Genomic DNA, 26,686 nt, shown 5'->3' with positions numbered 1-26,686 from the left:
GTGATTATGCTCTCCTCTGCTGGGAAACACATCGGGGCCCGGCCCCACCTTAGTGTTTATTCCTGGAAAAGCTGCAATAAAAGTTCAAAGAAAAATAGCTGGAGAGGCTAGGCATGAGAAAAGGAAAATAGGCAAACAGCATCAGAATGGGCAGGAAAAGTGAGAAAACCACATCCCTTTTGAAGGATAAAGAGGCAGCTTCATTAATTATTAAAAACTAAACTAATCAGGAAGAAAATACTGTTAAGAAAAAGAAGCAAACATGAAAGGTCTTTGTACCCAGATACCTTTGTACAGTTTTATGAATAGGAAATTCAAAATGTGCCCTCACACAGATGATTGGATAAAGAAGATGTGAGATATATATATATATATCATGGAATATTACTCAGCCATAAAAAGGAATGAAATCTTGCCATGTGCAACAACGTAGCTGGACCTAGAGGGTATTATGCGAAGCAAATAAGTCAGAGAAAGACAAATACCATAGCATTTCATTCATTTGATGAATTTAGGAAACAAAACAAATGAGCAAAGAAAAAAAAAAAGATACATAAACCAAGAAACAGACTCTTAACTATAGAGAACAAAGGTCACCAGAGGGGAGGCCGGTGCGGGGGATGGGTGAAATAGGTGACGGGGATTAAGGAGGGCACTTGTCAGGATGAGCACTGAGTCACATGCACAACTGCTGAATCACTATGTTGCACACTATATTGCACACCTGAAACTAATACAACACTATACGTTACCTCTAACGGAATTAAAATTCAAAGCTCATTAAAATGAGTATAATTGTTAAACATTCCCCAATCACCACTGTCTGGACCCACTCCAAATAAAATCACATGGCCTCAGGGTGCCCGGCTGGTTCAGTCAGTATGGCAGGCAACTCCTGGGTTGTGAGTTTGAGCCCACGCCGGATGTGGAGATTACTTCAAGAAAATAAATAAATACATTGTTTTTAAAAAACCACATGACCTCTTGTCACGTGAGCAAATTAACGCCCTATCCCTCTTCCCCCACCTGTATTTTACTTAAGTTAGTTTGGGGGGGGTGGGAAATGTGCCCTCATATTCTGAAATAAAATATCCTCTCAAGCTTTATCTGAGCTTATAAACACAAAAGAGAGCAGAGATGAATTCAGACTGCAATATGAGAAGAAATTTTACCTCTAAGAGAAACACGGTTCAAGACAGAGTAAGTCAGAGATCTCAGTGTTTATCTACGCATGCATTTATTCCTGGCAATTCCCTGGCGTTTTCCGTCGACTGTTTATCCAACTCGGCTTTCCTCTGATGGGCCTTCTGGCACATTACAGAAGGACATCGTATACACAGACCATATGTAGAGGTAACCACCTTCTCCCTGTAAAGAACTCTCAGAATAATTATGGGGGGAGAAAGGAAGGACATAATATATGCCACATATCTAACTAAGGGGTTGATGTACCTCACAGATACTTTGCCATTGAAACTTGGGAGCGCAGTGTATATCACTTGAATTTTAGAGATTCAAAGAAATAAAACTAAAAGAGATACCTATATTGAAACATGCCCTCGCTATGGGATTTGAACCCAAATTCACCTATATCAAAGCCCAGGCATTCTGTCTTCTCAATTCCATGTTAGATGAAGCCAGACCACACTGGGTCTTCACCGTGTGGCACTGGAAATATATTTCATATTCCAACTATTCACACTTTAGTCTAAAAGCACTATCCAGCCATCTGTGATCCTTTAGAGACTGACAATTTAGCAATTACAATCATTCTTTTACTTTAAAGCCTTCAGTGTATGTCTCATTTTTTCTTATTCTTCAGTGGTGAAATACTATGGCCCATAGGTCAATCTACCTCCCACTTAGAGACTAAAGGGAGGAAAAGGAACTGCCTTTTAAACCTCAAAAAGTGATTGAATAGTCTTATAGAGAAAACTGATCTGATTGATGTGTTTAAAAGATAACATAACTGCAAACCACTTTTGAGAAAAGCGATTGGGGAAATCTGAATATGGAGGAATATGACATGACATTAAGGAGTTGTTTTTAATTTTGTTAGATGTGATAATGGTATTGTGGTTATAGAAGTGAATTATTTTTAGAGATGCATACTGATGGACAAGGGTCGAGGTGAGAGGACACGATGCCAAACATTTGCTTTACAACGGCTCCTCTCCCAAAATGGCAGGAAGTGAAACAAGTATGGCAAAATACAAGGAACTGTGGAATCTACGTGACGTCTCTACTGGGATTCATTATATTATTCTTTTTTACTTTTGTGAATGTTTGAAAACTGCCATCATAAAAAGTTCTAAAAAACTAAAAAACAGAAGTTTTTCAATCTCAAAAAATGCAACCCACTTCGTATGGAATTCAATTGCTTTACTCCAAAAGTACCTAGTCTCTAATACCAGCAATGAAACCTCTAGAATATACATTTTGAAAATATGATGGATTTTGTTAGAGGAACCTATTGGTAATGTTCAGAAACGCCTGTCTTCCAAGAGACAAGCAGAGACCTACTTGTGTTAGTTCCATCAGAACACTGGGTAACAACCAGACAGGAATCTGTGAAGACACGGAGTACCTCTCTACCCAATCTCATGTCTTTAATGAAAGCTACAGGACATCACTTGCAGGGATCAAAATATCTTTGTTTCCCAGGCTTAAAACCAAGACAGCCACTTCACAAATGACAGACAGAATGAAATACCTTGTAAAATGCGGCTAGAACAGAGTCCTCCCTTTCTGGAATCCCAGGTGTGGGATCAGAATACCTTTGAAATTCTCCACACCAGTCCTGGGTTTGAGAGAGGTCAAACCATTCATGCATGTAGTGAACCACTTGACCCTTCCCTTCAAAAGGAAAATAAAACTTTTAATCCATACTCTACCTGCAGTCCTTGGATGAAGCACAATTCAAACAACACTAACCAGAATTCGAGAAACAGAAACTGGCCATTAAGAGTGGCAAGATTTTTTATTTCCTATCCCACTCCACCCCACCCCCAGCTCCTATCTGCAGGATGTGAACACATTAATTTAACCTAATGGTGAACGTGTTCCCGTCTGCAAACATTTCCCTAAAGGTTTCCTTGGGCAAGGAATTCTTTATCGGTGCCTGGACTAACACAGCAGGAACTTAGCTACATACGGTCTTCCTGCCGCTGCTAGTGCAGTTTCGCCTCCGTATTTATCTAGCTTTGTAAGAATAAGGTGCTTTCTCAACAGGAGAAAACAAAAATCCGCCTTACAGTCTAGTCAGGAGCAAAGCAGGGAACACAAACTTGTCCCACTTCAAAGCACAAGGCCTATCTTTCACTGACTAAACAGCAACCCCCGCCCGAGTGACAATGGGAGCTTTCTTCCCTATTATTGTTTGAAACAATCACAGGCTATCTGTTCATATTAATTAGCTTATATCTAGTATTAGGCAGCCTTGATTAGAAAAATGCTCTTTGTTACCAAATGAATAGAGGAAAACAAAACCAAAAGCTGCTTTTTTTTTTTTTATTGTTGTTTGTGCCTTAGAAAAGGATTGTCAGGCCTTTCACATTCGAATGTGGGTTTATCTTTACACAGGTCCCTGAATTCACTCTGAAAGAATGCAAGTGGATGTATCAGAAGATACCAGGCTAAGCCGATTGAGTCAACTGCTTATTTCGCCTTTGCCTGAGGAGATGGTGTATTTAAATTACTTTTACCTTCTCTGAACCTGAAGAAACCTTGATAATGGGAGAGCAGACATCCATGCAGACTTGGGGGCGAGGGCGAGTCAGCCTGGGACCAAAATCCGACTGCGCAAGTTCCATGTGAAGAACGGACATACAGATAATCAGAAGGCGTGTCACTGACCAGAGGCTCTGGGAACGAAGTGACCCAGTGAACGGCAGCTCTCCAGGAGAGTAAGTCCTCTCCCTGGGTCCTAATCCCCTAGTTATAGCTGACTTCTTCTAGGTGGGCTTGGGTTCCTCCAACAATCAGAGGCTACTTGTTCCCAGCTCGTGTTAAGAATAACGGGACTTGCTACCCTCGTTGAGATTAATGAATGAACTTGTTCAACGGAACTGTCAAAAGTCAGGGTTTGAATCCAGCCCCACGACTCCAAAGCTACACAGGCTTCAAGATTAAGGTTAAATTCCTCAACGTAGCTTGCAAGGCGCTGCAAGAATCTTCTCCAACCTTGTAACCTAACCCACCTACCTCCTTTACAACCAGAAGCATGCTGATAAATATCTAACAATGGGCTCTTAAGAGTCAGGGACTGTGTTTGCCAATTTCCACGGTTAAATACTCCACCCTGTCTGATTACAAGCTATAAGCATGAAGTCAATTGGCTCACACAGTTCCTGAAACTTGAACCATCAGCTCTTGGGAGTTGGCAGAGCCAGCTGTAGAACATCTCTGCTTAGGACCTCACACCCCAGCAGACTGCAACTATCCTGAACGAACCTCCAGAGGCTGTGCTCTCGCTCTCCCCTTGGGACATTTGATTCACACGTGCTGTTTGTCCTGCCCTGTCAAAGTACAGATACATTAGCTCCTTCCAGAAGCCTTCCCTGATTCTCCAAGTCTTTCCTGGCTGCTTTACTTTACTCCAAAAGTCCCCATATTTTTACCCTAGCAGGTGTGACACGGCTCTCTAATTTTTTGTTTCCTCGTCTGTATGTTTCCCACTGCATTTCTAAACCCTGCAGGGCAAAAGCCTTGTTTCTCTTATTTATTCTTGGATTCCCCAGGCCTGCCACAAGTGAGCTACTGAACACTATTAACGAAGATGTACTGAGCAGTAAGTGCCAGATTTTGTTCTAAGTTTTATCCATATTATCTCATTTCATCCTTAAAGCAAACCTATGAAGTTGGCTCTGTAATTTTTATGTTCATTTTGCAGATGAGGAAACCGCGGCCCTCGCAGGGTGGATTCCTCTCTCCCACCCCCGCGGGCTCAGGTAGTAAACGCTGGAGCCAGGATTTAAACCCCAGGCAGTGTGACCGGAGCGCCCTTGCACATCTAGCCCGGTGTCTGATTCCACCCCCCCTTGGCAATTCTCAACGAGAAAATTTTACTTAGATTTAAATTCTCCCTAATGAGAGAAATGAAATGTTAAGGAATAGGATGTCGTCAGGTCGAGTTAAACCTTAGAGGGACTTCTTCTATCTCCCAAGATCCAATTTTTGCACTCTTGGGGAAAACGTCATTCCCACTGACAATGCCAGGTTCTAGACCTTTCACTGTGTGCCCTACATTAATGTACCACATGATCCCTAAAAACATACGATCTTGTTTTACAGTTTGAATGATATCTTCCTGAATTAGTCTGCATTTTACTTTCTTTTCCCTCCATCAGGTATCTTAGGGAGATGTAGCTGTGTTGAGATCTGTATTTATCATTTCTTTAACTGCTACATGGTACTTAAATCATATCAGCATGCCTAAATTTATTGTCGTTCCACTACCATATATTCAGGAAGTTGTGTACTTCTTGGCCTTCAACTAATGCTTCAGTGAATATCTTTATGCATGTCTCTTTGGTGTCTTTCTAACGTAGTCTTTGAGATGGGAAGAGGGCAGATGCAAAGGGACAGAATTTTAATAGATGCTATCAAATTACCCTCCAGAGGGACTGTACCAATTAACCTTCCCACAGAGGATTTCCAAGAGCCCATATTTTCCCCAAGTGTTTATATTAAATACGACGTCTTTCTACCTTGGGTGGTGTTAAACTTTTAATTAAATGAGTCATTGAGAAATAATTCTCTTGCTTGCCAGCTGATAGTAGCTCGTGTAAGAGCAAAGAGCCGCGCGCGGATAGGATGCTTCCCCTGGAGATGCTGACAAACCCAACAGCGGGACTGAGGTGCTGGAATCCTTGTCCAGAAAACCTGTGCTTGGGCCTACCTCCCTTCAGCAAAGACTCAGAACGGTGTTGCACGGGGACCGCCGCAGTGGACTCTGACGTGGTGACCCCGGGCGACGGGCACTAAATCTTCTCACTCACTTACGAAGTCTCTGCTTCCCCAAAAACCCTACTGAGGGGAATGGAAACCAAACCGCCCAAGTCCATGAAATGCTGAAAAATTAAGATCCATTTGGCAGCAAGAGAAATACACACGATGGCGGTAACACTAAACTTTCTGGAAAATACCAAATGCTTTAAAATCTTAAATAACAGGAGGACTTTATCCATATGATCAAATTCCAAGGTCTTTTTTTTTTTTTTAGAAGAGACAAGAAGCATTTATAGATAGATGAAGTAAAAACGCTCCCTTCTCCCTCCTCCTTCTTCCTTCCCCTCTCCACATACCCCTAACTTGAAATACGTATAGAATCTAGTAGCCTGAAAAATTATATAGGGCAAAAAAAAAAAAAAAAAAAGTGTGGAAAAACATTCTGTATCATTAAGATCTAAACTTCAAACAATATGGCTCTTTTTTCAAAGGTATATATTTTTTAACTTTGGCTTAAAAATGATTATCATGAATGAGATGGGGGAGTCACACGCTAAAAGGAGGGGGAGAAGATGAAGGAAGAGCAGATGGGAAACTGCTGAACACCTACCATGTGCTCTGCATATATCCTATCACTTAAGCCCATAGAACCATCCTGCGAGGTACCGTGACAGGAGAAGACATTGAAGCTAAGCGAGGTTAGCATGACTAAGGTCATCCAACCATCAGGATGTGACTTCAGGCCTAATGCTTGCAAAGGCTGTTTCCCCACGTCAGCACACTGCCTGCTAAGACGGAAAGAATCCGGTTACTACTCTAATAGATCAGATTGTCAAATAATCTGCAGGCAGTGTCCTTGCCACGTAACTGCTCTTCACTGGACAGAAAAAGGAACGCGTGACTACCCTAAGCAAGTTTTTGGAGGGGCGTCTTCTTTCCAAAGCTCCCGGAACAGGTCAAGGCAAAACAGTAATTAGAGGAAGCAGACAATGAGACTGCATTCAGAAAACTTATAAGAGGAGATCTGTTCTATTTCATTAAAACCCTAAAAAAGCCAAGAGAGTTTCCGGAAAGCAGCAGGATTTACCTTTGACTGTCTTGACTGGGAGTTTGATGCCGAAAGGAACAGCCAGGCATTCTAAGCACTGAAAACTAAGACCCCCACGCACGGAGGCTGGTCCACGACCGTCACGTGCTCCCTGTTCCAGCTGCTTTACGAACTCAACAGCACCTGCCTCACGAAAGCGCAGTTATCCAAATGCCCGCCAAAGGAGCATTAGAAGGTTGCATACCATCCCTAGAGTCAGACGCACCTTCTGAAATTCAATTTAAAACTTACGCCAGGTTGAATCACTTACCTGGGGTGGTGAATTTACAGGGGTGGAAGTGGAGGCAGCGACCATGGCAGCTCTGTAGTTGTGGGCAGCGACCAGGCCCCAGCACAGCAGCACCAGACCCAGGAGCCAAGTCACGTTTGTTGTGGATCAGATCACGGTCATGCTAGACGGAACTGTGTACCTGGAAAAGGACAGGAAAATCCACATTTAGCCTGAAAGGACTAGGGCATGGGAGTCAAGTACCACTGGCCAGAGGAAGCAAAAATCCCTGTACCACGTACCAACTCCTAACTTAAGGAAAAGAAGAACCCAGAAGGGAGCATCTAACATCTCAGAGCCAGGACTCCCGTACCACTCAGCCAAACCAGGTCAGGTTGATGTATTTTCAGAAGTCTGAATCCAGCTTTCCTTGCTAGCCAAATGCTTTTAGGAGGCCGTTTCAAGCTGTAAAGTTGGGGAGATGGGTCCAAGGGGAGACACCATTCTATCATTTGACAATAAAGGAATTAAGTGACCCACGACTGATAACTGCCAGTTTAAATACAAAGGGCAAGAAGAGTAATACCATCAGGGGTCTTAAAGATCACCCAGTTCAAGTGTACCCATTTGATGATGGAAAACTGAGGTGTGGAGAAGAAAGAAACTACAGTCACACGTTTCATTAACAACAGAAGCAGGATCAGAGCCACAACTGATTCCCAGTCTCGTATGGAACATAAGACAGTATGTTCCATGTTAACATTTCCTCAGGAAACTTAGTCACCACTAAGATTAAAGAAAGGCAAGACATCCCAAAGTTATAGGAGTCAGTACAAGGATGAATCAAGTACTCCAACTGGTGGTGGGGGGCTTCATTAGTCTTGCCCCCGAGTGGGGAGAAGTGCCTTTCTACAGTCTTCTTGACATCCTTGGAGAGAGGACACTAGAGAGGCACAAAATACAAACAAATCTTCTGTTACAAATATGTCCATTAAGGAAACTCAAAAAGATGCTGAATTCTCTGCAGTAAAGCATGGCCCCAGTTCAGTCCAAAGACCGATGTGACTGTTTCCACACTGCAATTTGATCCACAGGGAAATTTTTGTTAAGAATTTATGGAAAGTCTTTCCTTCTGAGGAAAATTCCCATTTTCAGGTTGTTTTCAGACCACCTAATCTCCTTTCTTTTATTCAAAAGATATTTATTGAACATCTACAGTGAACCAGGAGCATAATGAATAAAACTGAGCCAGCCCCTGACCTCAGGGAGTTTTTGTCTGGAAATATACTTTCTCATTTCACTAGCAGGCAAGACGATACCTCAACACTTCTCAACTACTGGAAGATGATACTTTTCATTCTAGTAGAAGTAAAGATTCAAGTCTTGAGCTGGACATTTAATCCAAGCCTTCTGAACCCCGAATCCTCTGACACTACTCTGTACCAGCTGGAGGATACCGGGCAGGTCACAAAACCTCACAACCGTGTCCTAAGTAATAGTCTAGGTTTGGCAGCAACTTCTATGAACTTGAAGTTCTGATTTTTACCCTGTCTTTGCATATTATCCTTCATACTATAGTTACAATCGCTTTAGGTTTTGTTTAGAACTATGGCTCCTTCCTACTTTCTCTTTGCTGTTCGAGTGATTATAGTTATTAACAAATAAGGAATAAAGCTGTCAAACTGTTTTGGAAGAACACGCAACACTAAATTCCTTAGGTGCCCTAATGTTCTCCTTAATCCTAGCTCGGGGCGGGGGGGGCGGGAGGGGGCGGGAAAAGACCCGTTGTTTATCATACTGCTAATCTAAGTGGACAGCCTGGGAGAAGGGTGTGTGTATAGGGGAGGGGCCTTTTCGCTTGAGTGCCAAGCCTACACTGAGAAAAATTACAGGACCCCCATGGTGCACTGTTTGTACTGAACTTATTCTTGGCATCATTTTATGCCCCCCCTACTTTTTTAAATCTTTCCTCTTTCTTTCTCATGTATTTATAATTCACACCGTCTTACTCTATCATATGTGGGGTGGAGAGATGAATATATAAATAGCATGATAACCAAAAAAAACCAAAATAAGCAGACAAGTGAGATTCTATTCTGAAAGACTCACACTATGTGCTCGGGTCCGATATCTAAGCTAAGTCATTAAGCAATAGGACCTTAAAAGACTTTCTGTACTCAGGGCACAGAAGATTGCCTAAAGGTGAATAGAGAGCAGCTAGCCTGCGGTGGGGGAAGGATATAGAAGTGGGTGTGACAAATATGCCAGATGGCATCACTGCTAACAAGCAAAGGGGGCAGGTAGGACACTGGGATGTCATGAAAGCCTAGGAGATGCTGAGCGTTGAGAAACTCGTTTCGCATACAGTTTGAGGCACATATTGTTAACTCATTTCGTGGACAAGAACCCCGAGGATTCAAACGTTTGCGTAGCAGACATAACCAAAGCCACACAGCCCGGAAATGAGGGAGCGGACACCTGATCCAGGCCCCACTCCAGGGCCGTACTCTTTCCACAGACTAGCCCCCCATGGGAACATAAGTTAGGGCAAGTGCTGAGGGTTTAAGGACAAATTTCAGACGGTCCTGAAAAAAGCAGGGTGGAAGTCGGAGGTTCTGCAGAGTAACTAACTTCCCCAAACTCTGAAACAGAGACTCCTGGGCTGCTGTTCTCATCTGTAAAAAACGGTAATGATGTCATTCCTCGTTTTGATTTACGTTACACATCCTTGAGATACATTAAGAGACAGGGCAGATTCTTAGTTTCCTATCCTCAAGAAGCAAGCAAGAAAATAAGGCAGAAAGTTAACTGCCTTCTCCTAAAGCATTTCAGACCTATCGAGCTGTGAGGCTTTTGTGGACCTATTCTTACATGACAAGAGTCTTTTATGAAATGGCATATAGTTACTTAACTCTAAAAATACAAGGGTTAAGCAATATTACCACAAAGGGTCTAAACCAGCTCTCTTGTGGCAGTGAAGTCCTGAAATTACATTTATAAAACCTATGTACTTCCCGGCTTATTTACCAAACTGCACAGATCATGGGGGACAGACAAGATGACATCCTTAATACTGCCATTCTGTCCCTAACCAAGTAAGCCATCTCCCTGTGACACACTAGTCCCCTGCTATCCCACAGACTCACAACATCAACCACGGCATCGCACTGAATTTCTAAAGAAATCCATCCCTCTTTGAACTCTTCCAAGTATCTGGACACCTGTCCTGTAGTTCTTGCAACCTGCCATCAATCCAGCTCTCATTTCCGTCGCTTGAGTTGGAAGACTGTGCCCCAGCTAGAGAAAGCCATGGAGTGAAGGGGGTGGGCCCTGCTGACCCCAGCTGCCCTTGGGTCATTACTGTTGCCGTTCTCCTCCTTCTCTACTTCTCTTCGTTCTTCGTTCTAGGCATCTCTTCTGATCTGAACCATCCTTCCCCAAACCACAAACCACTTCTCATGCCCTTCACTTGCAAAACATCAGCCATCACTTATTTATTTACTGGCCCATTCATCTCTTCCTCTAGAGTCATTGGGTATGAATTAACTCATTATCCCTCCCTACGATTCAAAACAGATGTACAAAATACAATCCATAAGGAAGAAAGCTACATAGGCTCATTCCTCTGTGCCAGATTACTAGAGAAATCACCAATTCACTATAAGAATGGGAAATATCCTGAATCAGCCCTAGAAGCCACAGATGGAACCCAGCTATTGCTTGAATTTTCAGAAAAATATACTAGAAAGAATCAATATGGGAGGTTGATAAAAGGACTAAGGCACAACATCCCCTTCATGTGAAACTGCACTGAATGAACAGAAAAGAAGCAAATGAGACCCTAACAGACTCATAATGATACTCCTAGTTCAGAGGGATGAGGAGTGGGGGGAATGAAGCCAAGAAGCATTGGAGTACATTTAAAATACACTCACTCCTTAGAAGGGGTTCCTGGCTTCAACTGAGCAAGACATCTCCGGCTGGATTTGCTTCTGATTTACATGTGGCCATGATGACTGCCCCAGAAAACATGTGGGGAAAAACTCTACCAGCTGGCTTCTGACATGGGCAACCTTGCCAAGTGACGATGACCTTACTAATTACTGAGTGCCACACCAAACACCTAAAAGAAAGTCTTTGGTTCTGAGGCAAACTCCCCTTTGTTTACTTCTGCAGCTGATGCTGGCTCCTTCCCTAGGCCTCAAAAGAAGATGAATTTCTAATTGACAAATTAATGTACTATAAATCTAACCATTTTCCTCTATCTGGACTTGAGTCAAAGTGACTCATTTCAGTCTCTTGAAAGAACACAGGGCAATACCTGATAATAAATATTCAGACTTCCCTCTCTATCGATAAGCAACAGAGAAAAATCCAAATCTACCAGGCAAATGAAAAATATCATGGCTCAAGAGAAGGGGAGATTCTAGGATCAGAGCAAATATTTACTTAAGGAATGGGTGTACTACGTTAAGAAAAAAACTTTCAAAATTATGAGGTCAGATAGACCGGTGATGGGTAGTAAGGAGGGCACATATTGCATGGTGCACTGGGTGTTATACACAACTAATGAATCATCGAGCCTTACATCGAAAACCGGGGATGTACTGTATGGTGACTAACATAATATAATAAAAAATCATTATTAATTAAAAAAAAAATAAATAAATAAATAAACCTAATAATAAAGTTAAAAAAAAAAAAAAAAATTATGAGGTCAGAATGAGTCTGTGTTAACCAAAAAAAAGGGAAAAAAATCTGAATTATGAACTTGAATGAAGACAGTCGATAAAGCAGAAAACAATAAAAAATTAAGCAAAAGACGGTTTTCATGAAGCAGAAGATAAACCAGGGCTTGGTGGGGGAGGGGCTTCATGGGTAAAGATTTCAAAGCTGCCATCCCCAAAACATAACAGATGAATGAAAAGTACTAAAGGGGGAAAGAAGTCATCAATGTTACAACCAGGAAAGAATAAATTTATCTTCAAAGCTTTAGAAAAGCGTTACATATAGAGCCTTTTAGAGGAAGTAGGAAAAATTTCACACTTGAAATTTGTGTATCCTTCCACAGAGAGCTCTATAGTCTGGCAGAAACCAAGTAGGAAAAAAAAAAAAAACCACAAAACACTTTGAATCTCAAACCCGGAGGAGCAGGAAGATGTGATATAGGAAAGTCAGAGCTATGGCTTGTCTTTGTTAGTATTTACTCCCCCTACCAGAGCTAAATAGCATCAGAAGCCAGCCTTGGCCTTCCATCATCTAGGGACTAATGCTCTTCTCTCGATTCTAAGCAGATGAAAACATAACAATAGTAGCACCAGAAAGATAACGTTGCACCCACAGAAACAAAAGTAGGATACTTAACCAATGCTCATTCAAAATGCAGTAGAAAGATTGGAATATCAAGAAACTTGTCTAAAATATAGAGCAAAAAAACAAAGGAAAATAATGAGAAACAAACTGAGGGCCTCAGAGGGGAGGGGGGTGGGGGAATGGGATAGACCGGTGATGGGTAGTAAGGAGGGCACGTATTGCATGGTGCACTGGGTGTTATACGCAACTAATGAATCATCGAGCCTTACATCGAAAACCGGGGATGTACTGTATGGTGACTAACATAATATAATAAAAAATCATTAAAAAAAAAAAAAAAGGAAAATAAGAACAGTAAGAAGGAGAAAAATAGAGGCCTAGTCCAGGAGACCCAATAGCTAAAGGAAAGCAATTCCGGAATGAAAGAATAAAGGAAATGGGGGGGGGGGGGAGAAATCACATAACTTCAAACGTTTCCTAAAGTGAAGTCATAAATTTGTGGACTATTAGGGTCCACTGAGTGCCTACCTGCCCACCTCAACTGATGTTACTATGCCCACATTAAGCACATTATGAGAAATTTTTAAACGGTAGAGATAGATAAAAATCTGGTCACCAGTCAGAAATTGGGGACGGGTGGCGGGGGCGCTCACGAACAAAGAATTAGGGATCGGAAAGTCTCTGGACTTCTCAACAGCAACCAGGAAGCCGGAAGACAGTGAGGCAACGAGGCAAGTGATTTGCGACCTACAATTGCATTGGAGGATGTTCTTCGGCAAAACGGAGAAAAATAAGAAAACGAAAGGCATGAAATACAGGAATAGGAGTTCAACACAGGAGAAAAACAAAAGGAATTTCTGACATCACGGAGAAAAGAGATCCTGGCTGACAGGTAATAGGGCTCAAAAAGTAGCTTTGGCAAAATAACTGTCCATCTGGATATATCGAGAGCAGACTTCTAGAACTGACAGAGTTTGGGACTGAATGAGTACACAGAATACAAAGCACACAGAACACAAACATAAAAAGAAGGATTAAAACTTTCTAAGGATTTGCAGAAGAGGAAAAGGATTCAGAGAATTCTAGATAGCTCCACTACTAACAACATTAACAAGGTCACGATGGCGTTAACACTGAATAATGAATCAGTTATTCAAAATCATGACCTAACTGTATTAGGATGAAGAGGTACAGGATGGGAACGTGTGTGTGGCACATCTTCCCCGTGGGACAGCTAGAAACATTTAAAACTGATACATCAAAAAGCGTAAGTAAAGATCCTAGCGATGCAATGAAAATACGAAACAAAGCAGCTAAAAGAACTGAAAATGCTGGCTATGGTGAGGGTAAAAGGATAGGGAGAAAAGAACCCTTTTCTTAAGTAAGCCTCATACAGCTACTTGACACTTCAAGTTACAAACATGTAGAACTTACGAAAAAAAAAAAAAGAAAAAGAAAAGAAAAAATAGCATTACTGCCGACACTAAAAATTTAAAACTACAACAGGGAGAAGTGCCACTATAGAAAACCAGGTCGATGCCATGGAAGATGAGCTTGAGAAAAACCATACATACTTCTAATAATGGAATTTACTAAACTGATGAGACAGTATGGCTATGGAGCACAGAAAGTAAAGATTCACTGTAAGAATAACTGGTAGATCTGAGGACAAATGGCACAATAGTACTTAACAATAAAAGCAAACTTTTCTTAAAAGATGTTGAAGAAGATTTAAAGAGCTCACCACAACATAAACAAGAGGAAAAAAAAAAACATAAGATGCACTAAGTCAAAATTAAGAACTTCTGTGCAAAGGATACAATCAAAAGTAAAAATACAGTCCATGGAATGGGAGAAAATATTTGCAAATCCTAAATCTAAAAAGGAGTTACCATCCAGAATATATAAAGAACTCCTACAACTCAACAAGATCAAACAATCCAATTAAAAAATGAACAAAAGACATGAACAAACATTTCTCCATACACAGATGGCCAAAAAGCACATGAAGAGATGGTCAACATCACCAATCATTAGGGAAATGCACATCAAAACCACAATGAGATACCACCTCATATCCATTAGAACAGCTGCTATCAAAAAAGCAGAAAATAAGTATTGGCAGGGATGTGAAGAAATCGGAACCTTTATGTTACTGCTGGTGGTACTTTGTGTACTACTGGTAACATGGCTCAGCCGCTTTAGAAAACAGGATCGGGGTTCCTCAAAAGTTAAGAATAAGGGCGCCTGGGTGGCACAGTCGTTAAGCATCTGCCTTCGGCTCAGGGCGTGATCCCGGTGTTCTGGGATCGAGCCCCACATCAGGTTCCTCCGCTATGAGCCTGCTTCTTCCTCTCCCACTCCCCCTGCTTGTGTTCCCTCTCTCGCTGGCTGTCTCTATCTCTGTCAAATAAATAAATAAAATCTTTAAAAAAAAAAAAAAAGTTAAGAATAGAATCATCACGTGACCCAGAAATTGCACTGCTGGATATATTAGCAAAAGGATTGAAAGTAGTATCTCAAAAGAGATATCCGTACATCCGTGTTCCCAGCAGCATTCTTCTCAAGAGCCAAAAAGTGGAAGGCACTCAAGCGCCCATCAGCAAGTGGATGGATAAACAATGTGGTACGTAAATACAATGGAATATTACTCAGCCTTAAAAAGGAAGAAAATTCCGACATATATTACAACATGGATAAACCTTGAGGGCATTACGCTAAGTGCAATAAGCCAGTAACAAAAATATAAGTACTTCGTGATTCCACTCATATGAGGTGCCTAAAGTAGTCAAATTCATAGAGACAGAAAGCGGAAGGGTGGTTTGCCAGGGGCTGCGGGGAGGAGGAAGTGGGGAGCTGCTGTTTAATGGGTACAGTGTTTCAGTTTGGCCAGAAGAAGAGTTCTGGAGATCTGTTTACCAACAGTGTGAATATACTTAACACTATATAAACTTGAAAATGGTTAAGACAGCAAATTTTATCTTATGTATCTGTTACCACAATTTAAAGGGGGTACCACATTCCAGGGAAAATAGGAAGTACATTACCTGCAACTGAAACACAGGTCTGTGAAGTTACCAAACTGCAAGAGTTAAAGGAATTTCCCATTAAAATAAAAATCAAGTGGGGGGGAGGGGAAGTCAAATCATAAGGGGAAAAAAAAATTGGGCAGGACATAGCCACCATCACGATCACAACAGATAAAATAGGAGCAACTTTCATGATTTTGTCGGAAATATGGAATGACTCGAAAAGTATATGTTCGCCCAAACTGTCATTTGCTTGCAATAGCAAGAACAAGGCACTTTTATTAAATATAACCAGGATGTACCTCACGCTGAAAAATCCACCCAATGTCATAATGCAACTGATCATGGGATAAATAAAAATCAGGTGCTGAGGAGAGCCTCAGCATGAGCAGACTGTCAATGTAAATACCTGTCATCATGACAGGGCCTAAAATGCAGTTATTATAACTATCAGAAGCCATATAACTGAAATGCATATAACTGTAATGAACTACGACAAAAACTCCAGAAAATCAGGACACTGGGGTGGCTCAGTCGGCTGAACATCTGACTCTTGGTTGCGCTGCAGGTCATGATCTCAGGGTCGTGAGATCAAGCCCTGCATCAGGCCCTGTGCAAGTCTGCTTATCCCTCTCCCTCTGCACCTGCTCTCTTCCACTTGCTCTAAAATAAATAAATAATATCTTAAAAAAAAAACAAAACACACAAAACTCCAGAAAATTGCAAGAAATAGGAAAACATTCTTCACCTTTTGAGAGTTAATCACTACTGTTTTATTTCTAAAGTCAATAAAAAGAGAATTTCAGGCTCAAAGAGCCTAAAAGGAAAAGGGGAAGAAAGGAAAAAAAAAAAAAACGGGCCACTAAAGGTCCATTGTACATTTTTTAGCTCAATTTCTTAGCCTTACCACTGCTTCCCATAAAACCGGTGAGGCAAATGGTTCAGCTGGGATGAAGAAAGCTGTGATCGCTCTCAGGGTCCATTTGCTTCCCATGCAGAGTTAGAACAAAGAAATCAGAAAAGCACTTAAGAAACCAAATCATTTCCTCATGTTTTGTTTTAAAATACCATCTCTACCTGTGGCAGCAGAAACTTCTCCTCTCTTCTTCAGAGTATCAGGCCCAAGATGTTGCTTCAATATATTCACTGAAGACAATATGTTTCATGTTCTTAAATCTTTTCTTTTCCTACATATAGGATCAGTTTTTCCATTTGCTTCTCCAGCTTTTCAATCAGACCTTTCATTCTACATTTGGCCTAAAAGTCTATCATTCTTTCCATATGGCACTCAGCTGACGCATTCCAAGGAAGGAATACATGTTGCCTACAGCAAGAGAGACGAAAGCACCACCATCGCCCAGTTTAACATGCATCTTATCTGTTCAGAGTCCAGTATTCTACAGATTGAAGAAATTGGCCCAAAATTATCTAAAGAAACTCACTGTTCTGATTGCAAAGAGTGCGTTGACAGGCATACGGTTTTCACTTTTGAACAGCGCTCTTGACTGGGAGAGATACTATCCTGAAATGTATCAAAATAACCAGGAATTGTTAGAACGCAAATGACAGAAAAATCTCAGAACAGTTGTCACTACTAATGCGAAAGATGTGTTGGCCATACTCTGTTTATCATCTCAAACTCAAGCTAGTTTGTGTTATATTGCTTAGAAAATGGGGGAGGGGGGTTGTAGTTTTCGGAAGAGTGGATCAGGAATGAGCTAGAATTACAGCTTTCAGAGTTAGAGAAAAATGAACAAGTGTGTGCACTCAACCACAAAGGGGGAGGGAAGGGATGGGGATGAAGGAAGACAAATCATCTAAAAGGATAGAGAAAATCCTCTTGAAAGGCAGGACAAATTTCTCTTTGTCCTGTTTCTTTCCACAGTCCAAGGCCTACGTTGTGTAAGCTCTTGGTCTTCTTGGTATCTCACGCCATGACCCTCAGCCATTTGCATAGGGACCCAGAGTAGTGCAAAGACTAATGGGACTTAGGAAGAAGTACCCTGCAGCACAGCATGGGTAAATTTTACTGAGGAATGTTTAGGGAGGGAGCCTCTGAGCCATGCTGGAGTATTTGTGGTCCCTCAGTTTCAAGACAAGGAGAATTTCAACCTCGATAGCCAAGCCTCAGGTCAAGCTAGACTCTGCCAAACAGAGCCACTGGAGGAGACGGAAGATATTTCCTTCTGAGAGCAAGTGCATGTTTCTAAAGCCAGAATTCCCAAATGGTCTACAATTGAAGGAATACGAACATGCATATTCCTGTCAGTTGGAGGTGAGGGGAAGGGAAAAGGGGAAGAAAAGAGAGTAAATGGGAGGGGGAGCAAAGTATCCAAATAGCTGGCCGGAATACAGAAGTCTACAGCTGTGATAAGAGCAGTGATTCAGCCCAGAAATACAGTTTGTAACAGCAAAGGGTCCCTTAACAAAGGCATCTAGGAATTGATACTGTGTAAAGAATTAATACTAAGGGGAAAGATCTTGCTACAAGGATGCTTAATGCATTATCATATATGATTGGGAAATTTTAGAAACAATTTAAACATCTCATACTACGATACTTGCCAAAGTGAGTTACTAAAACTCTGTTTATGTTCAATTTAATTTTATATAATAAAAATTTATACAATTTTTATTCAATAAAAATTAAACTGTATTGAAATTGTGTGCTATATACCCCCTCCCCATTAGGAAAAGCATACAAAGACAATACATACACATTACTAAGCCCTGAGATGGTACATGATATCACTCAGAATATCTTGTTTTGCCAGAAAGACAGCACTCAAAGAATTATAGGGACATGTTAAAAGAACAGGGAAATTAGCTTGAAGGGCACCCCCTTGGCCTAAAATAAAAAATTTTGAGCTTCAAAATAAATGACAGTAACAGCTTTACAACCCTTTAAATAGAAATCCAGGAGTTCATTTTAATGCACATAAACTAATAAAAGTTTGGCAAGAAATGGGATATTTACGTAGACCCAAATGCTTTCCCACAAAATTCGTATTCATTACAAAGGGAAATCGGTAACTTTCCAGTGGACAAGTCTGGAAGACACGACTTTAATCAAGTCATCCGAGTAAACATCATGGGAAATTGTAACAAATTGACGTTGTGTGCCACCTGACAGGATGCACTGAGAAGAACACAGCATCACTTCCGTGATATTCCTGCCAAAGGTTCAAAATCTGAATTTCATCTAAAGGAAAGATGGGCCAAACCCAAATGGAAGGACATTCTGCAAGATAACTTTCCTATAATCTTTCATTTTTTAAGTTTTATTTATTGAAATAATCTCTACACCCAACATGGGCTTGAACGCACAACCCTGAAATCAAGAGTCGCGGGCTCTTCTGACTGAGCCAGCCAGGCACCCCATTCTATCATCTTTAAAAGATCAGGTCATAAAACGGGAAAAAACACTGAGAAACTGTTCCATGCTAAAGATGACAGGAGACAAACGGATACAGTGCAAGATTCTGGACTGGAGATTGTTGAGATAACCTGGGGAAAGTTCAGTAGGATCTGAAAACTAGATACAATAATGATGCTCATCTCCTAATTTTGACGGTGGCTTTGTGACTATGTGAAGAACGTCCTTATATATAGGAAATACATTCTGTAGCATTTGAGGGTGTCAACACCATGTCAACAAGTCATTCCTAATTGACTTGGTGAGATAAAAGGTCCCTCATACTTTTGTATTCTACTTGCAACTTTTCTGTAAGTCTGAAAGACGAGGGAGACGTAGAGGCTGAGGAGGGGAGGAGCTGGGGCAGCAGAAGCCCCGCCATCTAAGAGAAAATGTGTTTAATTGGAAAGGAGTGCCCATGTGTCACCATTTAACATATGAATACACATGCCCGAGAATGAACTGAATTTTACAAAATTTAATCTGGTTAGGAGTTACTGTTACAAATTACACGACTACCCCAGACACACATGCGCCTGATTTTAGAGAAGACAGGAAAAGATGTCTCAGACAAATGGCCGCATTTAAGCGGCGTGTTGCCAAAAGTCAAATAGGTCTTTTGAAAAAGGAGAAGTCTGGACCACAGCAAAGAGTACAGGCAGCATCACAGGACCAAGTTTTGCTTACAGTACCAAAGAGATACATTTACATGCAACACAAAACAAAGGAAAAGACAGATGCCCCAGCAATGTGGTCTTAAGAGTCTGTCTTCTGTTTTCAGGCTATGGGGGAAATGTGACAAGGTACCACGTTCTTTGAAGATGGTGGATTACGAAATTTCTTCTGCCTACCAGTGAGAATAATCTCTTCCAGATGTTGTTTGGCCCACAATGGGCTATTCAAAAATATGAACGTTTTATTTATTTTCAAAGTTCAAGAGCCAAATAAGAAACCTAGTTCCCTTCACTAATCTCTAATTAAACTGGAGATAAGTTACCTTAAAAAAAAAAAAAATTCCTGTACATTCTAAGTCTAGACTTAGACATCCTAGCCAACATTCTGAGGAGGAAAAAAATAATACCTGTTGAATACAATTCTAGTTATCTTTCTTGCCATGGGAAAAATGAGGCACTTCATTTGATTTCCTTTCCGGCTCTCAACATACACCACTGCTGCTCAGTGAAGTCCCTCCTGGCAATCTCTCCTTAAAACAGACTTCTTTAGAGCAGTTAAGTATGGAGGGAAATCTAAAGAACACTAGGATTGTGCGACAGCATGAATTATTCCCAGCTGGGCGGAGGATATGTAAATACCATCGTTTCCTGAGAATTCACGTAGATGCTTTCACCAGCTTGAAAGGTCAGTAAGGAAAGGCTGGCCTCCTTCATTAATATAACAATGTCATGAGTAACATTTCAAAACATTATCATCCCTGTTGAAGAAATTAGGGATGTGGAGCAAAGGGAATTAAAGGACTCTCCTCCGTTTGCAATGATTTAGTAACTATGAAAACGAACAAACAAGAAGGGGCCCCTCCCTAACTTACGTGAATGGCACTGTAAGTCTTGTTTTCCTCTTATGCAAGGATTTTTAATGTGACAGTGGTTATCTTTTTAAATTATTGTTGAAGCTGTTGATCATGAAAGCAGCAGAAAATGGAAAGGCGAAGAAGCCTTTTTACAAACGGCAAAGATGATAAAACCACCAAGTAGCCACAGAACCCCTGTGCCGGAGACACGACCTAAAAACCAGCTGGAGACACCACTTTAAAGACTTCTGACCATCTAATCATCAGTCTGAAAAATGCTGTCCTACTTGTCCAGAAAAATCACAGGGGGACATCCAAATATGTAAAGAATGGAGAGCGTCCTACAGAAAAACATCTCACAAGTGTGAAAAGATAGGACATGGCTAAGCCAAAGAGGAGAGAACGCATGATAAAATTCAAAAGGGAATGCTGGTAGAAAAGGAATCAGAAAAAGAAAAAAGAAAAAAAAAACTTTTGCTCAACTGATGTTACCTAAAAATCTGGAAGAAGGAAAAACAACCAACCAGACTCAGTGGCAGCAGTTTCTACCTGACCAAGAATTTCCTGGGGCTTCAGGAAGGAAGGAGTGTGCTGTAGGGCCGGGGTTCGTGTGGTTGCCGTTTTAAGCCAAGTCATGGAGATAAAATAAGCAGGCAACAGATCTTTAAATCTGCTGTGCTCCAAGATTTCTGCATTGTACACTACTACGGCTCTGGGTTCCAAGAAACTGAATGTGGAGTGTTCAGTCCACAACCGAGAAGTGGATCCGGAGGGAAGGGGAACCAGTCACTTCTCTGAAGAGCCGTCCCAGTTTGAGTGGTGGCTGTGGAGGTGACCAGGATGACAACAGAGGACTCTTCTCCTGCTGGGGCCTGATGCTTTCGTTTTGGAGCCTGATCTCAGACCCATGTTACATGAACTCCTCTCAGCTGGAGTTCATAACACCACACTGATTTCTTTTGGCCCCGATCCTGTGTTGCAGCTGTTTGTACTTATTTGAGGTATGGTGTATTTTGAAACAAAATGAACCAGATTTCCCCTACTGCCTATGTCAGTGCCTGGTAATGGAAAACATTAACTCTTTCACAATCAGGATACTGACAACTGTAGTCCATTCATCATATGCAGGAAGACACAAAGGAAACAGGGATCCGGAGCTGGGAGACGTTCTCCAAATCAGTCTATTTCAAAGCAAAGGGCAGACAGTCCACCATTTACATAGGTTCTGGACCCCGTCCATCTCCAGTTTCAGCCAGCTTACAGGTTTTAAAAGAACAAGAGTCATGAGTTCAAGCAATTATATGCCAACAAATTGGACAATCTAGAAGAAATGGATAAATTCCTAGCAACATACAACCTACCACGACTGAACTAAAAAGAAATAGAAAATTTGAGATCAAACGCAAGTAAGGAGACAGAAAGAGTAATCAAAACCTTCCCAACAAAGAAAAGGCCAGGACTAGATAGTTTTGCTGGTGAATTCTACCAAACATTTAAAGAGGAATAAATGCCAATCCTTTTCAAACGCTTCCCAAAACAATTAAAGAGAAAGGAATACTCTCAAACCCATCTTATGAGGCCAACATTAACTTGATACAAAAGCCAGATAAAGATACAAGAAAACATATGCCAAGATCCCTGATAAACACAGGTGCAAGGGGCACCTGGGTGCCTCAGTCAGTTAAGCGTCTGCCTTAGGCTCAGGTCATGACCCCAGACTCCTGAGACTGAGCCCCACATAGAGCTCCCTGCTCAATGGGGAGCCTGCTTCTCCCTCTCCCTCTGCCTGCCACTCCCCCTGCTTATGTGCTCACGTGTGCATGCTCTCTCTCTCTTTCAAATAAATAAAATCTTAAAAAAAACAAAAACAAAAACCACAGGTGCAAAAATTCTCAAAATTTTAGCAAACCAAATCCAATAGCCCCTGAAAAGGATCATACACCATGATCAAGCAGGATTTAACACTGGGGTGCAAGTATGGTTCAACATACACAAATCAGTAAGCATGATACAACCACATCAATAAAGGATAACAATCTTACGATCCCCTCAACAGACGCAGAAAGAGCATTTGACAACATGTGACATCTGTTCGTAACAAAAACTCTCAACAAATTGGGAATAGAAGGAACATACCTTAAAATAATAAAGGCCACATATGACAAACTCACAACTAACATTATGCTCAAGTAGTGAAAGGTTGAAAGCTTTCCCACCAAGATCAGGAACAAGGCAAAGATGGCCACTCTCACCACTGCTACATACATAAAGCAATTAGGCAAAAAAATAAAGGCATCCAAATCAGAAAGGAAAAAAGCTGTCTCTGTTTGCAGATGATATGATCTTATAAATAGGGAATCTCAAAGACTCCACCAAAACAACAACAACAACAACAAAAAAACCACTGTTAGAATAAATTCAATAAAGTTGCAGGATATAAAATCTATATACAGAAATCATTTGTTTCTACACACTAACAGCCAACTATTTGAAAAATAAATAAAACAATCCCATTTATAATGGCATCAAAAACAATAAAATAATTATTTGATGAAGTCAATAAAGAGAGCTATATGCTGAAAATTAGAAGACTGATAAAAAAAACTGGAGACACAAATGGAAGATATCCACTGTGTTCACGGGTAAGAGTATTGTTAAAATGTCCATACTACCAAAAGCCATCTATCGATTCAATGCATTCTCTATCAATATTCCAATGGCATTTTTCATAGCAATAGAAAAAAATCCTAAAATTCATGTGGAACGACAAAAGACCCCAAATTGCCATTGTTTCTGAAAAAGAACAATAAACCTCGAGGCACCACAATTCCTGATTTCAAACTTTATCATAAGCTATAGTAATCAAAACAATATGGTATTGACATAAAAACAAACACAGAAACAACTGAAACAGAACTGAGGCTTGAGAAATAATAACAACATATATGTTCAACTAATATTTGACAAGGGAGCTAAGAATACTCAGTGGGGGAAAAGACAGACTTTTCCACAAATGGCGCTGACAAAACTGGATATCCACATGCAACAGAGAATGAAACTGTATCCCTTTTTCCACTACTCACAAAAATTAACTCAAAGTGATTTAAAGACTTAAATATAAGACCAAAACTACAAAGCCACCTGAAGAAAACTTAATGGCGTCCTTGACATTGGCCTTGGCAACAATTTTTTTGAATACGACACCAAAAGCACAAACAACAAAAGCAAAAATAAACAAGTGGGACCATATCATACTAAAAAGTCTCTGCACAGCAAAAAGAAATAATCAACAAAATGAAAAGGCACCTACAGAATCGGGGAAAAAAAAAAGTGCAAACCATCTATCTGATAAGGGATTAACATCTGAAATATACAAGGAACTCATACAATTTAACAGCAAAAAAAATAAAAAGTGATTTTAAATATGGGCAAAGGTCTTGAATAGATATTTTTCCAAAGACATACAATGGCCCACGGATACATGGAAAAGATGCTCACCATCACTAACCATCAGGGAAATGCAAATCAAAACCACAATGAGAAGTCACCTCACACCTGTCAGAATGGCTATAATCAAAAAGACAAAAGATAACAAGTGTTGGTGAAGTGGTGGAGAAAAGGGAATCCCTGTGCACAATCCTTGGTGGGAATGTAAATTGGTGCGGCCACTGTGGAAAAAAGTATGGAGGTTCCTCAATTAGAAATACCACATGATCTACCAACCCCAGGTCCGGGCCTACAGCTGAAGGAAATAAAATCATTATCTCAAAGAAATCTCTGCACTCTTATTTTTATTGCACCATTAACAACAGAAAAAGACACGGAAACAACCTAACTGTCCATGGACAGATGAATGGCTAAAGGAAATGTGGTGTATATATGTACAGTGAAATATTATTTAGCCATAAAAAGGGGGAAATCCTGCCTTCTGTGACACTGATAGACCCTGAATGCATTATGCTAAGTGAAGTCGGTCAGACACAGAAAGACAAATATTGCAAGCCCTCACTTGTTTGTGAAATCTAAAAAACGGAACTCAGAAATAGTGAGTAGAATAGTAGTTGCCAGGGGCTAGGGAGTGGTGGAAATGGGGAGATGCTGGTCAAACAGTACAAAATTCCAGTGATAAAATGAATAAGCTCTGGGGATCTGTATGGCATGGTTACTATAACTAACATTCTATATTATACACTTGAAATTTATTGAGAGTAAATCTCACGTGTCATGACCACCACCAAAAAAAAAGGTATGAGATAATGGTTTGGTTAACTATCCTATATTTGCGATATAGACCTGCAAATCACCATGCCGTACATCTTAAACTTAGACAATGTTATTAGATCAATAATATCTCAATACAGCTGGGGGTAAAAAGACTCATGGATTGAAGTGGACAAGGGAAATAGGTATTTCTAAATTGAGTGCAAAATTTTACCGAGCTCTCTGGTAACTAAAGCAAAAGAAAAAATGAAGAGTTGCATATTAACTATCGAGAGAAAGAGACTATGTTCTTCTACTAAATCTAAGTAAGAGTCATTATGTGGCACAAAACAGAGAAAAATATTAATATGGCCATTTCTTCTCTACCAATCCTCAATGAAAGAAGACAAAAATCCATGGTTCTCAAGATAACTGCAAATGACATATCCAATAAAGGGTTAATACCCAAAACCTATAAAAAACTTATACAACTCAATACCAAAAAAACCCAAATAATCCAATTAAAAATGGGCAGAAGACATGAACAGACATTTCTCCAAAGATGACATACAGATGGTCAGCAGGTACATGAAAAGATGTTGAGCATCACCGATAATCAGGAAATGCAAATCAAAACCACATGAGAGGGGCGCCTGGGTGGCTCAGTCGTTAAGCATCTGCCTTCAGCTCAGGGCATGATCCCAGGGTCCTGGGATCGAGCCCCGCATCGGGCTCCCTGCTTCACCGGGAGCCTGGTTTTTCCTCTCCTACTCCCCCTGCTTGTGTTCCCTCTCTCGCTGGCTGTCTCTCTCACTGTCAAATAAATAAATAAAATCTTAAAAAAAAAAAAAAAAAAAAAAACCACCTGAGATATCACCTCACATCTGTCAGAATGGCTAAAATAAAAAATACAAGAAACCACAAGTGTCGGCAAGGATGTGGAGATAAAGGAACCCTCTTGCACTATTGGTAGGAATGCAAACTGGTGCAGCCCCTGTAGAAGACATATAGAGATTCCTTACAAAGTTAAAAATAGAACTACCTGACATTCCAGCAATCACACGACTGGGTATTTACCCAAAAATTACAAAAACACGAATTCGAAGGGATACATGTACCCCCATGTTCATAGCAGCATTGATCATAATAGCCAAATTATGGAAGCAGCCCAGTGTCCATTGATAGATGAATGGATAAAGATGTGTGTGTGTGTGTGTGTGTGTGTGTGTGTGTGTGTGTTAACTAATGCATGAGACTAGTGGTCCTCAAACTATAGCCTACAACATCCAGATTTCACTGGAGGGTTTGTTCAAACACCAGATGGCTGAGCGCCGACCTACGGAGTTTCTGACTCAGTAGGTCTGCAATTGGCCCACACCTTACACTTAGTAACAAGCTCTCTAGTGATGCTCGCGGAGCTGCGCGAGGGACTACACTTTGAGAACCACTCACGAGACTGTTCTTTTAATTTATCAGTTACCTTGAATGGCCTTTGATACAACTAGAAAGTAGATAACTCAGGACTGCAGTCTCTGCTAAGTGGCTAACGTGTTCGGGGCTGCTGAATAAAAAACAGTCTCACGTGCTTTTGATACGAGACATGAAAAGCAAATTTGGTCTTTTCTTTAAAAAAAAATTACACTGCAATTCAAGTTGAAGGCAATTTTACCTATCCAATTATGAGGATTTCTGGAAATTTTCTTAGGAAGGAGCTTTTGAATTATTCAATAAACACTAACTGAAACTCCACGGGTCCGCGATGAAAAGATCTGAGTGCAGGTGTTGCCTTTATAAATCCAGGACATGCACAAAAACATACGTCGTGAAGCTAAGAACACGGTATTTCTGAGCAGGACTCAATCTCACTGTGCGTCCACAAGAATAAGAGAGCTGCAAAATGTCCCCACCACACCATTATATGAATCGACCTATGGAA

At 40.8% G+C, this 26,686-nt stretch overlaps 1 protein-coding gene across 2 annotated transcripts in view; it reads right to left on the bottom strand.

Moving 5' to 3' along the window:
- The window catches only part of LPAR1 (lysophosphatidic acid receptor 1), a 125,197-nt gene that overhangs the window by 64,278 nt on the left and 34,233 nt on the right, over positions 1–26,686 (bottom strand). For both annotated transcript variants that reach the window (XM_087869485.1, XM_045814785.2), the window contains one exon: positions 7,308–7,467. Coding sequence is in view for 1 of the 2 variants with exons in the window: in XM_045814785.2 (XP_045670741.2) it covers positions 7,308–7,352 (45 nt within the window). In the remaining variant the exon portion in view is untranslated. The remainder of the gene's footprint in view (positions 1–7,307; positions 7,468–26,686) is intronic.

Source organism: Ursus americanus, chromosome 18 (assembly GCF_024610735.1).
Source record: "Ursus americanus isolate L20-20 chromosome 18, mUrsAme1.1.p, whole genome shotgun sequence".
NCBI classification, from domain to species: domain Eukaryota; kingdom Metazoa; phylum Chordata; class Mammalia; order Carnivora; family Ursidae; genus Ursus; species Ursus americanus.
The sequence above is the reverse complement of the archived record's forward strand: the minus strand, read 5'-3'. Positions and strand labels throughout refer to the sequence as shown.